The 14324-nt window shown below is 43.1% G+C and overlaps 1 protein-coding gene across 4 annotated transcripts in view; it reads left to right on the top strand.

Moving 5' to 3' along the window:
- The first annotated feature begins 5151 nt into the window (after positions 1-5151).
- Positions 5152-14324, top strand: part of Vps54 (VPS54 subunit of GARP complex) — an 80102-nt gene continuing 70929 nt past the window's right edge. For 2 of the 4 annotated variants that reach the window (XM_041668777.1, XM_041668775.1), the window contains exons 1-3: positions 5152-5916; positions 7442-7494; positions 9578-9687. In XM_041668777.1, coding sequence (XP_041524711.1) covers positions 9591-9687 — 97 coding nt within the window. In that variant the 5' untranslated portion in view covers positions 5152-5916; positions 7442-7494; positions 9578-9590. The remainder of the gene's footprint in view (positions 5917-7441; positions 7495-9577; positions 9688-14324) is intronic. The other 2 variants (XM_041668776.1, XM_041668778.1) reach the window with 2 other exon arrangements.

Here is a 14324-nt window from a genome sequence, read left to right as displayed (position 1 = left end):
AAGCTGATAGACCACATCGTCTTGATTGATTTTTACCTCTGCTTGAAGTACAATGAATTCTTCATAAATGATAGTTGATGAAGGTAATCAAAATAGAAATGTGGACTATCAGAGGCAAAGAGAACAGAGAAATTCAACAGAGTTAAATAATTGTTCATGAAAACCAAGCAGCTGATGGGGGGACGGACGGACGGATGGACAGATTGTATCAGATTAGAGTCTTACTGTCTGTAGTTTGGGTTTTCATTGCTGTAAAGAGACCCCATGACCACAGCAACTCTTATAAAGAAAATATTTCATTTGAGTATCTCGCTTACAGTTTCAGAGGTTCAGTCCATTATCGTCATGACGGGGATCAGGGTGATATGAAGGCAGACATGGCGCTGGAACTAAGAGAGTCGTACATACTGTGGAACAATTCTTCTGTACACTCTGAGGATGGGTTGCTCTCATTGTTACTAAAAAGATGATTGACTGATGACTAGGCAGGATTTTCGGGGCAGAGGGAATGCTGGGAAGAAAAGGGGCGGGGTCTCAGGGAGTCAGGAGGAGACGCCATGAGATGCAGAGCGAGCAGGATGGGAAGTTTGCAGATGTGGTAGATGAACCTGGGGCAGCACACAGATGGATAGAAATGGGTTGATTTAAGTTATAAGAGCTAGCTAAAAGTTGAACCTACGTTATGAACTGAGCATTTAAAATTAATATTAAGTCTCTGTATGGTTACTTGGGAAGCAGATGGTGGGATAGAGCTGATCAGCAGTCTAGATGGAAAACTGGGCCTACACCTACATCTTATAGGCAACAGGAAATTGACTGACTGTCACACTGAGGGAATCTCGAACAAAAAAGACCTCAAAGCCCACCCCCACAATGACAGACTTCCTCTAACAATGCCACACCTCCTCGTAATATCACTCCCTTTGGGGGCCATTTTCTTTCAAACCACCACACTATCATAACATATATACAGATATATATTTTAGTTTTCTATTTTATATTACATGTATTATATATATTTAGTTTGTATTTTAGTACACAAGTATAGTATAGCATTTAGTATACAAGGCTGGCTTCAAACTCACAGATCCACCTGTCTCTGCCTCCTGAGTTCTGGGATTAAAGGCACATGCCACCACCACCACTGGACATCAACTAGAAATTTTAAAGCACTAGTGTTTCACAATAGTTTAAATGGGATGGCTAAAACAATTTGGGCCGCTGTATCAGAAACTCAGATGCTGGGTAAAATAACCACCAGAACAGCTTCCGTTTAGGAGCCTGTGGAGATTTTGTTCACCAATGGTGATTTACACGCACTCAAGCCCCAAGTACTCATACTGGGCTGAGAAGCATCTGAGAGAGCTTGAGAGAGCCAAGGTACCATTGTGATAAGAAGATGGGCTGGTATCCCTCTCATATTAAATTGTAAAATGTTTTTTTCTTTCTATTTGCGCCCTGTCCTGGTGCCTGCTGTCTCTGTGTACAAATATAACACATGGACGTGTAGTTTCTGTCAAGTGGACCCTTAAAAATGGTAGCCTTAAGATTCCCAGAATGGGCACCAAAGCTGAGCAGTGTGGCTGCTGCCTGTGCTCATAGCACACAGGGAGGGAAATCCCGAGGAAGCAGACTAGCTAAACCAGCTGATTGAAGACCTGTGGGTTCAACCGAGAAACCTTTCCTCCTCTGTAATTAAGGTAGACAACCATGTAGAAGGACACTGGGCAACTACAAGCTTCCATATACACACACATGTGCACACACACACACACAGGTGCATGGACACAGCACATATGCCCCCCTCGACCTGCTGAGTATTGAGATCCCAGGTATGCATACCATGCCCAGTTTTATCTTCCCCCCTCCAGAGTGTGTTTTCTCAAAACTTAACTTTTAACATTTTTCCAGCAACTGTCATGGTATTTTCCTATATAGCTGAATAAATTTCCATTATGTATATGTATCGTATTTCCTTTATTCATCTGTTGATGATCATATAAGCTGGCCCCATTTCCAAGCTATTGTGAGTAGTGCAGGGTGGATGTGCAAACATTTTGTGGTATGTTGACTGAAGAATCCTTTGGGTAAATACCCAGGAGTTGTATATCTGATACCCAACCTCATCTTTAATGATCTTTCTTCTCTCTCTCTCTTTTCCTTCCGTCCTTCCTCCCTCCCTCCCTCCCTCCTTCTTCTTCTCCTCTCTCTTTCTCTCTCTCTCTCTCTCTCCCTTTCTTTCTTTCTTTTTTCTTTTTGAGACAAGGTCTCACTGGGTAGCTGAGGCTGGTCTTGAATTCTCAGAGACTTTCCTGTCTCAGGCTCCAAGTGCTGGGATTACAGGCACGATTCACTGTGTGTATTTGTGTGTGCATATACCTAATGAGGCCAGAAGAGAGTGTCAGATTCCCGGATGTGCGATTTTCAGGCAGCTTGAACTATCCTACCTAGGTACTAGAAGCTGAACTTCCTTCCTTTGCAAGAATCTTAAACACCATTAGCCATTTCTCCAGCCTCCCTGACCTTTTTTATTTAAATTTACTTATTTAATTTAAAGATTTGTTTAGCTGGGAACATCGGCCATGCCTTTCGTCTCAGCCTTTGGGAGGGAGAGACAAGAGGATATCTGCGAGTTCCAGGCCAGTCTGGTCTACATAGCAAGTTTTAGATCAGCTGGGAGTACATAGGCATTCCTTGTCTGAACAAGGTTTCTGTTCCTTTTAAAATCTCATTAACAAACAGAGCAAAAATGCCAAGTAGACTTTTAGTAATATTGTAGCTCAGCAGGGCAGCATCATGCGGGCCGGTGGTGGCGCACGCCTTTAATCCCAGCACTCGGGAGGCAGAGGCAGGCGGATCTCTGGGAGTTCGAGGCCAGCCTGGTCTACAAGAACTAGTTCCAGGACAGCTACAGAGAAACCCTGTCTTGAAAAACCAAAAAAAAAAAAAGCAGGGCAGCATCTTCTACCAGATTTAAGAATTTAATTAATTTAATTAAAATTAAGATTTTAATTTTTGAAAATGAGCATCAGGAGTGTATCTGCACATGTTTGTAGTTTAGCATTTCTTCCAATGCTAAAATGACTCAAGAGATAACAACCAAACCTATCATTCTGAACTTTCCTGTTAAACCAAACTACTTGCTAATTTGCTTTCATTTTGCAAAGATGATCATCAGCATTTGCTTAGAGTTCGGCTTACTAACTGTTCTGTGGCAAGATAAAAAAAAAATAAACGTTTTGTTGGCGCTGGAAAAGAATAAACACAACACTCACAGAGCAGTTTCTTCTTAGGGCAAGTTATCAACAGTAGGGGGCAAACCAGTTTGTCTTGTTCCAGGGTGGGGAAACACCCAAGGCTCTCATCAACCAATCCAAGTGCAAACTGAAACAACTTGGGATTTTGTTGTTTTTAAAGAGGGTGTGATTAAATCGCTCTAACGTGCCTATTTCTTCAAATAATTTTTTAAAAGCTGAGAATATTAAAAACCTATTCTTTTAGAAATACGCACTGTTAACTACAGCTACTCTGCTGTGCAACAAACCATGACATTTTATTCCTTTTAACCTCCAGTTAAAGGACCACTTTCTTGCTGTGACTCCTTCCCCCACAAGCCCTGGTAATCATCATACCCTGCTTCTATGTAAACTCCTTTAGCTTTATAAGAGATGGAGGATTTAAGAGGACTTCAAAGAAAACTTTGTAGTTAAATATAGTGTGCTGGTTAGGTTTTTTGCTATCTCCACACAAACTAGAGTCCTCTGGGAAGAAAGAAGCTTAACTCAGAGATTGCCTTCAACAGATTGCCTGAAGGCAAGTCATTGGGACATTTTCGCAAGTCATTGGGACATTTTCTCCCTTGATGATTGATGTGGGAGGGCTCAGCCCATAATGAGTGGTGCAAGTGGTCCTGGGTGGTATAAAAAAGCAAGAGGAACAAACCAGGGGAATAAGACATTCAGCAAGATTTTTCACCTCTGCTTCCGTTCTGGACTGATTATGACCTGATCTTTGAAAGCTGAAAGAAACCCTTTCCTCTCTAAGATGCTTTTGGTCAGGGTGTTTATCCCGAGAAGCAGACTAGAACCCACGTTTACCATGCACTGGGTGTTTTCTCACCCTCTTTATTATGACATTGTAGATACTTTTCTCCTTTCCTATTCTTTTTCTTTTTGAGATAGAGTCTCACATCGCCCAGACAGGATTTGAGCTCCCTGTGTGGGCTGAGGATGACCTTGAACTCCTGACAGTCCTGTCCCTACTCCAAAATGCTGGGATTACAGGAGTGCTCCACCGGGCCTGGCTCCATTATAGAGAGCTGAATTCAAAAAAACACAACTCAGGAATTTTCTTTTCACTCTTCTTGTTTGTGTTTCCCTTCCCGTGTCCTTTCCGTTCTTTAATCACACCCTTTCGACGAGTAAACTATCTTCTAGAGCAGTTTCCAAAGGGACTTACTGACACTTGTATCCGTTTCTTTTTCCAGTTACCCACCGAGTTACATTTTCACTTTTGCTTTGTAAAATAGACTATTGAAAAGTGTGAAATTTACTTGTAGGCAAAAATAGTTTCAAAAAAGGAATGAGATCTTCATAAAATGAAGACAAACCCTCAAGTGAGTAAAGTTTTTCTTTCTTTTATCCATACTGTGGTCTCTCTGAGTCACAAGTCTCCTGACTCAACCAAAGGTGACTGGAGACTTTAATATAAATATATATGTGTATATATATTTACATACATATATGTCTGTGTATATTTCCCTGTTTTACAGACTGTATTTTTACTAGTTTAAGATGGCAATCCTCTCTAAGCTCTGCATGAGTTGAGATGGTGTTAGGAATCACAAATGGATTTTAATACTAAGAACACACCCTAAGTTCTTCAGCCTTTTCAAGACCAGGCACAGCTAATTTAAGCGCCTCAATGTGTCAGGAATTGCAAGGTCTGGAACTGGGGTGGGAGGGAAGCCCCAAAAGGCCTCAAGTATTGGAGGTCAGTGAGCTTTTTGGAGTTGACCTTTAACCTCTGAAAGGCATTAATTTTGGAAACCGAACCATGTTTGTTTATACTACGAGGGGCTGCGGAGTAGAGAGAGGCCCCAGCTTGTGCTCTAATAGGTGTGGGTGGCTGGGAGTCAGTTGGTCCGGGCGGGCGCGGGGTGAGGGGTCCGCTCCCACCCGCCCGCCGGGGAAGGCGGAAGGCAACGCTCGGCTTCTCCCGGCAGCCTGGGCCGGGGGGAGCAGCGTGAGGGGCAGCGCGGTTCGGAGAGGACGAGCAGACGAGGCGCGGGGCAGCCGCGCGGGGTCGTCTCCGCTCAGGGAACGCCGGCTCCACGGCGGCCGCGCCAGGCCCTCTCGGAGCCGCGCGCCGATCCGCCTCCCCCTCCCCGGTCCGGCCGCGGCCCTCCCGCCCCGGCGGAGCCGCGGTGGATTGTGGGCTGGGGGCTGCGGCGGCCTGGCGGCGGCCTGCTGCGCGCTCTCCGAGGACCCAGCCGCGCCGGGCCGGTGGCGTGAGGCGGGCGGCGGCGGCGGCGCGGGGAGCTGAGGCGCCGGGGGCGGTGGTCGCGGCGCGGCGGCGGCGGCTCCCCTGGAGGCCGGGGATGTGGGAGAGGCGGCGGCGGCAGCAGCGGCGGAGGCGGCGCTGCGGACCCGGGGGAAACTGCTGGCTGACAGGACACCCGGGCGAGACGTGAGGGGCCCGCCGCGGCCGCTCTGCCCCCGAGCGGCGCTGGGCTCGAGAGGGCGGCCCTGTGCTCCCGGGCCCGCTGGCCAGCAGGCGCGGGGCGGAGGCGGGAACCGGGCTCGGGCCCGGCGCGCAGGGCGGCGGCGGCCGCGGAGCAGCAGTCTCAGCGCGACGTGGAGGGATGGAGGCGGCGGTGCACTAGGCCTCGTCTGGGGCTGCCGCCCGGGACCGCAGGTAGGTGCGGGACGCGGGCTCCGCGGCCACCCTCTCCCGACCCGGGGCCGGGAGGGCCGAGCTCCCCCACCCCCTCCGTGCCCTCGGGGTCCGGGGCCGAGCGAGTTTGGGCGCCCGTCACCGCCCGAGACTCCCGTTCCCCCCGCCGCCAGCACTTCCTTCTCGGCGCTCCCCGGGATCTGGGCCGGCAGCTGTGTCCCGCTGCTGCAGGTGCCGCTCTCGTCCCCTCGCCCCTCGCCCGGATCCCGGATCCCGGATCGGGAACTCGCACCGCTCCTCCGAGCTCAAACTTTCCCTCTCCTTCCAGCCGGGCCCTCAGCCCCCTTTGGAGCCTTCTCGAATAAAAACAAAACCCTCTAGAGAACACTAACCCGCAGAACTAGGTGTTTTGCAGTTTGACACTGTAGTTTAAATAGTTTAATTTTTTTTCTTTCTTTTTTTATTCTTCCAGTTTTGCTTCCTACTGTCTGCATGGATACAAAGGGGGGGGCCCTCCCTCCCTGTTCTTCGTGGGTTGTTTGGGAACTTTTGCCTGATCATAATAATTAGCCATTTGGCTTGTCCATTATAGCATAGGGTGATATTTTTAGAATTTTGGCCTGTCAGAATTGTGAAATGTTTTTAAAAATTCCTCTTTTAAGCCAGCTTTAGTTTTTGGTCTCTATAGAGATTTTCTTTTACTTTCGAAGAATTAAATTGGAGTGTTTCTGTTTTCTAATTGGGCCCATTTCTGGGTTCCTAAACTCAGGCCAGTCGTCAGAATAAATGTTCACTGGGCAGGCGATAATCACGATAGATCATTTGTAGTGTATGGAAACATAAGCGATAACTTAAGCTGTGGATTTTGATGGCCATTCAGTTTTCTAAGTGGGGAGCTCTAATTGGAAAGGTACCTCGATTTCCTGGTAGAGTGGAACAGATTGGGTGATGTGTAACAGTGAGTTGGGTTTCCTGGAAGTGGCTCTTGATGCTTTACACTGATGGTCACTAAGTACAATTGATCAACGTGTACCTGCTAGTTGTGGCTGAGGCAGCAGAGGCTTACAATTTTATTGTGAATTGGCCCGTTTTAAACTGTGTTCTGGCAACCTGAGAGCTTTTAAAGTAACAGTCTGTTCACAGTAAAACTGTAAACACTGCCCGTGGTCTCTTGTTGATACCCGTTTAATTTGTACTTGTATTGTTACAACGGGATTTGGCTTTCTAAAAATGGTTTTCATTGTTTTCAAATTTATAACTGGCAAAATTATCTAAAGTTTACTAGGAAAAGAGGATTAAGTGGGCATATGTTTATGTTTTGGAAAAGTTAAATTTTATTTATGAAGAAGAATTTTTATTAAATCAGATCTTATATAACCCATGAGAGGACAATTTGCAGAACCTATTCTTAATCATACTGTTTTTCAGTAAGGTTGGCTATAACCTTTTTCCTACTCTTTTTAAAAACAGCTTTATGGAGTTGACCTACTGTTCCATTCATCCATTTTAATCCAGTGTATTGGTTTTACTTATTTCTTAAATCCAGGGCCTTGTGAATGACAGGAGAGGAGCTCCACCACAGGCTACTTTCCATACAGGGTTGAGTATATTTACTGTGTGATCACCACCATTCTGTGAGCTTTGAACACCATCTCCTTAACCCTTTCATACCTCATGTTCCCACAAACCCCCACCTGCTTCCAGGCAGCCACTAATCTATTTTTTATCACAACATTTGCTTAACGTGTGACTTTCACATAAATGATGTGAAATCATAGCTTTAAAAAAATTATTTTAAAATCAATTTACATTTAATTCTTTTTTAAATTTGGGTCACGTAGTAAGCAACTGATCTCTAGAATAAAAAAAAATTGTAAAAATATGATACACCATTTGGTTGTGTCCACGTGAGATTTGGAGAAAGAAGAGAAAAAGTATGAATGGCTTTGGTGACCGTGAGTTAATCTGGTGAGCTGGGACCAGTGAGAAGTTGGAAAGATTTTTGCTACTGAAGACTGGAGTATCAAGTTGGAGAAGACCTTGAAGGTCACTGTTGGCTTACTTCCTGCTTGCCTCAAGAGCAGAGACCAGAGGGAAGAAACTTGAATCTCCAGGATACTTGGCTGGGAACTATGATGTGCTTCTATAAAGTGATGAAATGGGCTGGGGTGAGCTGGATACTGGACTTGCTTAGATTCTTGTGTATGCATTTGACCTTATGCTATTAGAACTGGTCAAGAACGGGACATTCCTCCAACATTAGGACAAGTGCTGACTGAGCTTATCTATATAGACATTGGAAAAACTTTGGAGACTCTTTAAAGCTCATCAAATCTGTTATTGTGGAAAGTTATTTTAAAATCAATTCACATTTACAGTATATATATATATATTTTTAATTTGGATCATGGAGCAAGCAGCTGGTCCCCAGAATAAAAAAGAATATTGTAAACAACTGATAGATTGTTTGTGTCGGTGTAAGATTTGGAGAAGAAGAAAAAAGTGTGATTGGCTTTGGTGACCTTAAGAGTTAATTTGGTGAGCTGGGGGCCAGTGAGAAGTTGGATCAGTGCTTACATTGATAATGTTTTTAAAGTGTAAAAACAGTTTAAAACATTGTAATTAGCAAGGCTATTTGGAGGCTTACTTTTTAAAGTTCCCAAGTCCTAAAGCAGTAGCTCTCCAAGCATGGTTCTGTTCTGCACAGAACTTTTGGAAGTATCTGGAGATGATTTTGATCGTCACAATAGCAGCTAAGGAAGGCTCTTAATAAGTGTTATATAATGCATAGGACACTCCTTTATCCTGTACCCTGCATCCCCCCAGAAAAGACTAGTGAATCAAAGTATCAATAGTATTGTTTAAACCTATGGTCTGCACGACTCTGGTAAGGACTTGATCTATTGCTATGTAGTCTCATTGGATATTGTTTGGTGGGTGAGGGAAGTGCCTAAGTCATCTAGCAACTCTCTTTAGCTTGGTCGCAGTTGAGGGCAAAGCAAAAGGAAAGAATTTGATATAATGTAGATATTTTTGAGTCTGTTTAGTTTTCAAATCTGAAAAAAACATTCCTTTTTGGGGTCTGGAGAGATGACTTAGTTTTTAATAAGCTAAATTGATGATAAAAGATATAAGTTTATTTTTATTATTTACTATCCATAAGACTTTAGAGAGATTATTAAATGTTTCTGAGTTTCCGTTTTCTCATCTCGAAAATGGTGAGTGTGATTGATAATTTGCTGTATTACACAATTATTGTCAATGTAAGTGGGTCTATGTGTAGTAAGATGCTCTGTCTGGAGAGCCAAATAGTTAAGTTGGGAGAGCATTAGCTTGAAGATGCTTTGTCAGTTCTAACATACTCTGGAAGAGTTGTTTCAGAAGAACAAATTAGAAAGGGGCATATAAAATTTATCAAACCCAATATAGAGGTAGCAAGGTAGGGAATTGTAGGCAGACTTTTCTGTCCCACCAGCCAGTTCTAAATAACCACACGGAGACTTCTTGTTAATTATAAGAGCTTGGCCAATAGTTTAGACTTGTTTTTAGCTAACTCTTATAACTTAAATTAACCCATTTCTATTCATCTCTGCTGCCCGAGGCTTGTTAACCTCATCTCTACTGTCCATCTTTCTTGCTCTGTGTCTCATGGTGTCTCCTCTGACTCCACCCTTCTCCCCAGCATTCTCTCTGCCATGAAAATCCTGCGTAGCCATTGGCCAATCAGCTTCTTATTAGCAGTGAGAGCCATGTATCTTCACAGTGCACAAGATTATTCCACAGCAGCAAACAGTGAGTAACAGCTCCTGGGAGAAGAAACACGAATGTGTCTGTCCCCGCTTGCCTGCCTTCCTTCCTCCCTCCCTCAGAAGAACTGCTTAATACACCAGCAGAACTGAAGTTCCTTATCTTGAGACCAACTTCAGTGGCATCTAATGTTAGCTTATTGCAAGATTTCTACGTGTGTGTGTGTTTTTTCCCCTGGTCTTTTTCTCTAATGTCCCCTGTGCTGTAGTCATTGGTCTTTCTAAAAGGTAAATCTGATCATTTTGTCTCTTAAATTATTTCTGACTTTCTTTTATAGTTAAGATGATTTATAGCCTCAAAGACACTCTACAATCCCCACACTCGCAAGTATGTAATTTTCCAGGACATTTTGAATACTTGTGGTACCTGTCAGTAGACTCTTTTTCTTCCAAATCTTTTGCACGTCATGTTTGCCATTTCTAGAACTGCGCCATCTCACTCCCTTCCCCTCATTGGTCTGACTTCGTTCTTACCCTTCAGTTCTTGGTAAGCTGGCATTGACTTTACTTTTTTACAAAGTTTTTATGTGTATGGGTGTTTTGTCTGTTTTGTACCATGCGTGTGTCTGTACCCTTAGAGACCAGAAGAGGCTTTGGATATGGGACTAGAGTTACAGACAGTTGTGAGCTGCCAGCTGGCTACTGAAAACTGAAGAGCAGCCAGTGCACTTTACCACTGCACCATCTCTCCAGCCCCCTGGCTTTTACTTTTTATTATTTTAAGACATAGCCGTGTGTGCTGATCCATGCCCATGCTCCAGGTGTTAAAAATGTTCATGGCTAACTTGGACTACTTAGTGAGACTGTCTCAGAAAGCCCCCTTTCCTCGCCCCCAGGGAAGACATAAATGATGGTAAGAGTAAATTTATTTTTTAACTGAGGGCACTGTGAGGCATGGAAATAAGCATGGAATTTATGTCAGAAAGTCTGAGTTCAAATCCTATAGTCATAATTACTTACCTAAATATTTTTGAAACCAAGTTACTTCTGAACCTATTGCTTTTACCATATAATGAAAATCATAATTTATTTATGAGATTGTTTTGAAGATCAACAAAATAATCTGAATGGAGGCAACCAATTATGAGCTACATAATGGTTAGTAAAATACTGATGATGATGCATTTTTTTACTGTTTTTATATCGCTTCCTTTCATGACATCTTTGTTTTGTTCATTAATAATGCATACCTCACTTCCTTTTGGATGCAAGACTTCAGAAAACCCTTAGAACTCGTGGGAGTGAAGCAATCTAGTTTTTGTCTAAGCTGATATCTTTCCTAACTTCCCAAGATAAAAACATTTGACACAGGAGAAGGATGTGAAGCAACTCCCTCTTCTAGGTCACTCTGCTGGGTCATGGCCTAGTTCTGTCTTGATCTCAAGTTGGGACATAAGCCTAAAGTACCTCATAATCCCTGGGTTTGTTGATTTACTTATTCTCTCTCCTGCGTTTTCCAGGTTTATCATTGTTCTCCAGGACTCACCCTCTTCTTTTTATGGGCGTGCAATGAGAATTTTTTTCTGTCATGTGGCTGCTCTTCTCTTTCTTGTCTCCATAGCCCCCTCTCACTCCCAGTCTCAAGATTAGAACTAAACAAGGAAATGGAAATCCGTGTTGTTAAAGTGTAAATGTTTGAATGGGGAAGTATGAATGGTAATCTTTTTGTTATTTAAAACTAAGATGTATATAATACTAACAGTAGTAGTTGCAGTTATTGTTTCTTCCATGTTCCAATTATTGTGTCATGAGCTTGCAAAAGATCCTAAACCTTACAACATTCCTATGTGTTATTTCTTTTTATAAATGAGGACACTGAAATGTCTGGTGGTAAGAAAGCTATCAAATGTCACACAACTAGTAAATGACAAACGTCTAAGTCTGTGTGGCCAGTCTTCTCAAGCAGTGTATTATGTTTCAGGAAAGAGAGAGCTGGAATCGAGTTTTAGAAAATCAAGTGCTATTATATAAATAAATATGTTATGGACTTAAGTTTTTATATTTTATTTGAATGTATATGAACCCATGGGAGCCATTGTTAATGGCACGTGTAGCCTTGCCCAATTTCCACAGTTTTCATTTACTTGTTCTAGTGAACACTCATGAAGATTTTACAGTGCTAGGTGCAGTATAGGACAGTAAGCAAGGCAAATGTAAGCCTTTATGGTAGAGTGAGGAAAGCAGGAAACAAAATAAATTCGTCCCCTGTCACATGAAAAAGTACTCTAAAATTAAAGTACCAGAGGGGTGAAGGGCTGGGATGATATGTTTTGAGATGGGACAGTTGTCAGGGAAGATCTGTCACCCACTAAGAAGAGTAAAATCACTGTGAATGTTTTGTCTCCGGTACATCACGCATAGTCACAGAATGTTTTTACATAAGACAGAGATTTGCTAGATGTTCTTTTTTTTTATGATACCACAAGTGAGGTTTTTGAAATAGTAGCTGAACCTTCTTTTGGATAAAGGGTCTTGCTCTGTAGTCCAGCCTGGCCTCAAACTTGTAGTTCTTCCTCAGCTTCCTAAATGCTGTAATTCATCTAGATTTGAACAGTGTTTTTATTTTATTTTGAACTTTTTTTTTTTCTTTTTTAACTTCCTAATCTGTTCCAACTCCATCTTTGCAGTCTGACTTTCACTCCTGTTGTTGACTTGATACTGCTTTCTGGTGTGACTTGTGATTTCCTGCTTTTCCTAATCTCAGGGTTTCTGTTTTTCTGATATTCATGATTAGTTTACTGGTGCACTTTGGTCTGATAGTTTTTTCTTGCTTTTTTCCCCACCTTCAAAGAACCTCTCTCTCTCTCTCTCTCTCTCTCTCTCTCTCTGTGTGTGTGTGTGTGTGTGTGTGTGTGTGTGTTTGCATGTAAAAATTGTGCATGGGATATTTGTGCCTGTCTTTTTTTTTTTTTTTTTTTGCTTTTTTTTGAGACAGGGTTTCTCTGTGGTTTTGGAGCCTGTCCTGGAACTAGCTCCTGTAGACCAGGCTGGTCTCGAACTCACAGAGATCCGCCTGCCTCTGCCTCTTGTGCCTGTCTTCATGAGAGTCTGTGTGTGTCGTGTGCCCACAGATGGTGTTGGATCCCCTGGACTTGGAGTTATAGGTGTATCTCTGATTTTGAGGCCAGCATATTCTATGGAGCTAGTTCCAGAATAGCCAGGGCAGTTGTCATGAGAAGTAACAATGGTATCTTTCACTGACTGATGGAGTAAACTTGAATGAGTGGTTGAGTGGATTAGGAAGTCATTTTATCTTGTTTTGACTAAAGGAATTCTAATAGACCTTTTTTTTTTTTTGTGAGAAGGAAAAATGTATCACATTTGCTTATGGTATGTGACTGACAGTAGTATTTAGCCAAGCAGATAATTTAGCAATGTCCTTTGTTTCTTTGTGTATTTTCCTTGTGTGTGTTGTGTGTGCACACATATAAAGATATGTGCATGTGTGCATATTCATGTGGAAGCCAGAGGGAACAGTCTTGGGTGTTGTTCCTCAGGTACCATCAGCCTTTGAGAATTTGAAGTGGTGTCTCTCACTGGTCTGGAACTCACCAAGTAGGCTAGGCTGACAGCTAGAGAGCCCAAGGGTTTCCCTGTCTTTATCACTCTGCACTGGGATTACAAGTGCACACTCCCATGCCTGTCTGTTTTCTTAATGCAGGTTTTTAGGATCAAACTCAAAAGTCTTCAGGTTTGCAAGGCAAGCACTTTACTGACTGAGCTCTTTGCTCATAGTCCCTGCAGTCTTATTATTAATATATATTGTTAATTGGTTAGTTATGTTATAGCTAGTTAACCATTTCCTTCTAAATTCAGAGTTTGTTTGCACATTTTTACTTTTAAAAATGCTAGGATTATAATTGAATTTACACTACTAGAGATTGAACCCAAGGTCTCCATGCATGGCAGTCAAGTACTGTACCACTTAATCATGTCCCCATGTGCTGGCTAATTTTCTGTAGGCTGTATACAAGCTATGATTATCTGGGAAAAGGAAACCTCAATTTATAAAATACCTTTATCAGATTGGCCTGCAGGCAAGCCTGTGGATCATTTTCTTGATTACTGATTTGTGTGGGAGGGCTCACCCCACTGGATCATCCTGGGTTGTATAAGAAAGCAACCTGATCAAGTCACGGGGAACAAGCCAGTAAGCAGCATTCCTCTAGAACCAGTTCCTGCCTCAGGTTCCTCAGTGATGGACTATGGTTGAGATGCGTGAGCTAAATAAATCCTTTCTTCCCCAAGTTGCTTTTGATCACAGTCTTTCACAGCAGTAGAAAGCAAAACAGAACACCTCCATCTTTTTCTTTTTGGACAGGGTTTGGTCTTGAACTCACTCTGTAGCATAGCCCCAAGAGTGAGGGACAGGAGAGAGGTGCTAAGGAAGTGTATAGCTCAAAGAAATAGTGGGGTTATAAGGGAATGGGAAGCCCATGAGCTGGAGACATTTAGGGTACGGCAGGTTGAGAAGAGCCAGGATGTCAGGATGTCAGCATGGACTGTGAAGTGTGTAACAGGTACTTGTAACACTGAGGGAGCCTGGAGGCCAGCATGCCCTTTGGTTTGCTGACAGGTCACAGATAGCCATGTGTTCTGAATTTCTTTTGGACCTGACATCTG

This window comes from Microtus oregoni, unplaced genomic scaffold, assembly GCF_018167655.1.
Source record: "Microtus oregoni isolate MIOR12 unplaced genomic scaffold, Mior012 000019F_ref0000042, whole genome shotgun sequence".
In the NCBI taxonomy this organism is placed as follows: Eukaryota; Metazoa; Chordata; class Mammalia; order Rodentia; family Cricetidae; genus Microtus; species Microtus oregoni.
This window is presented reverse-complemented; position numbering and strand designations above follow the sequence as displayed.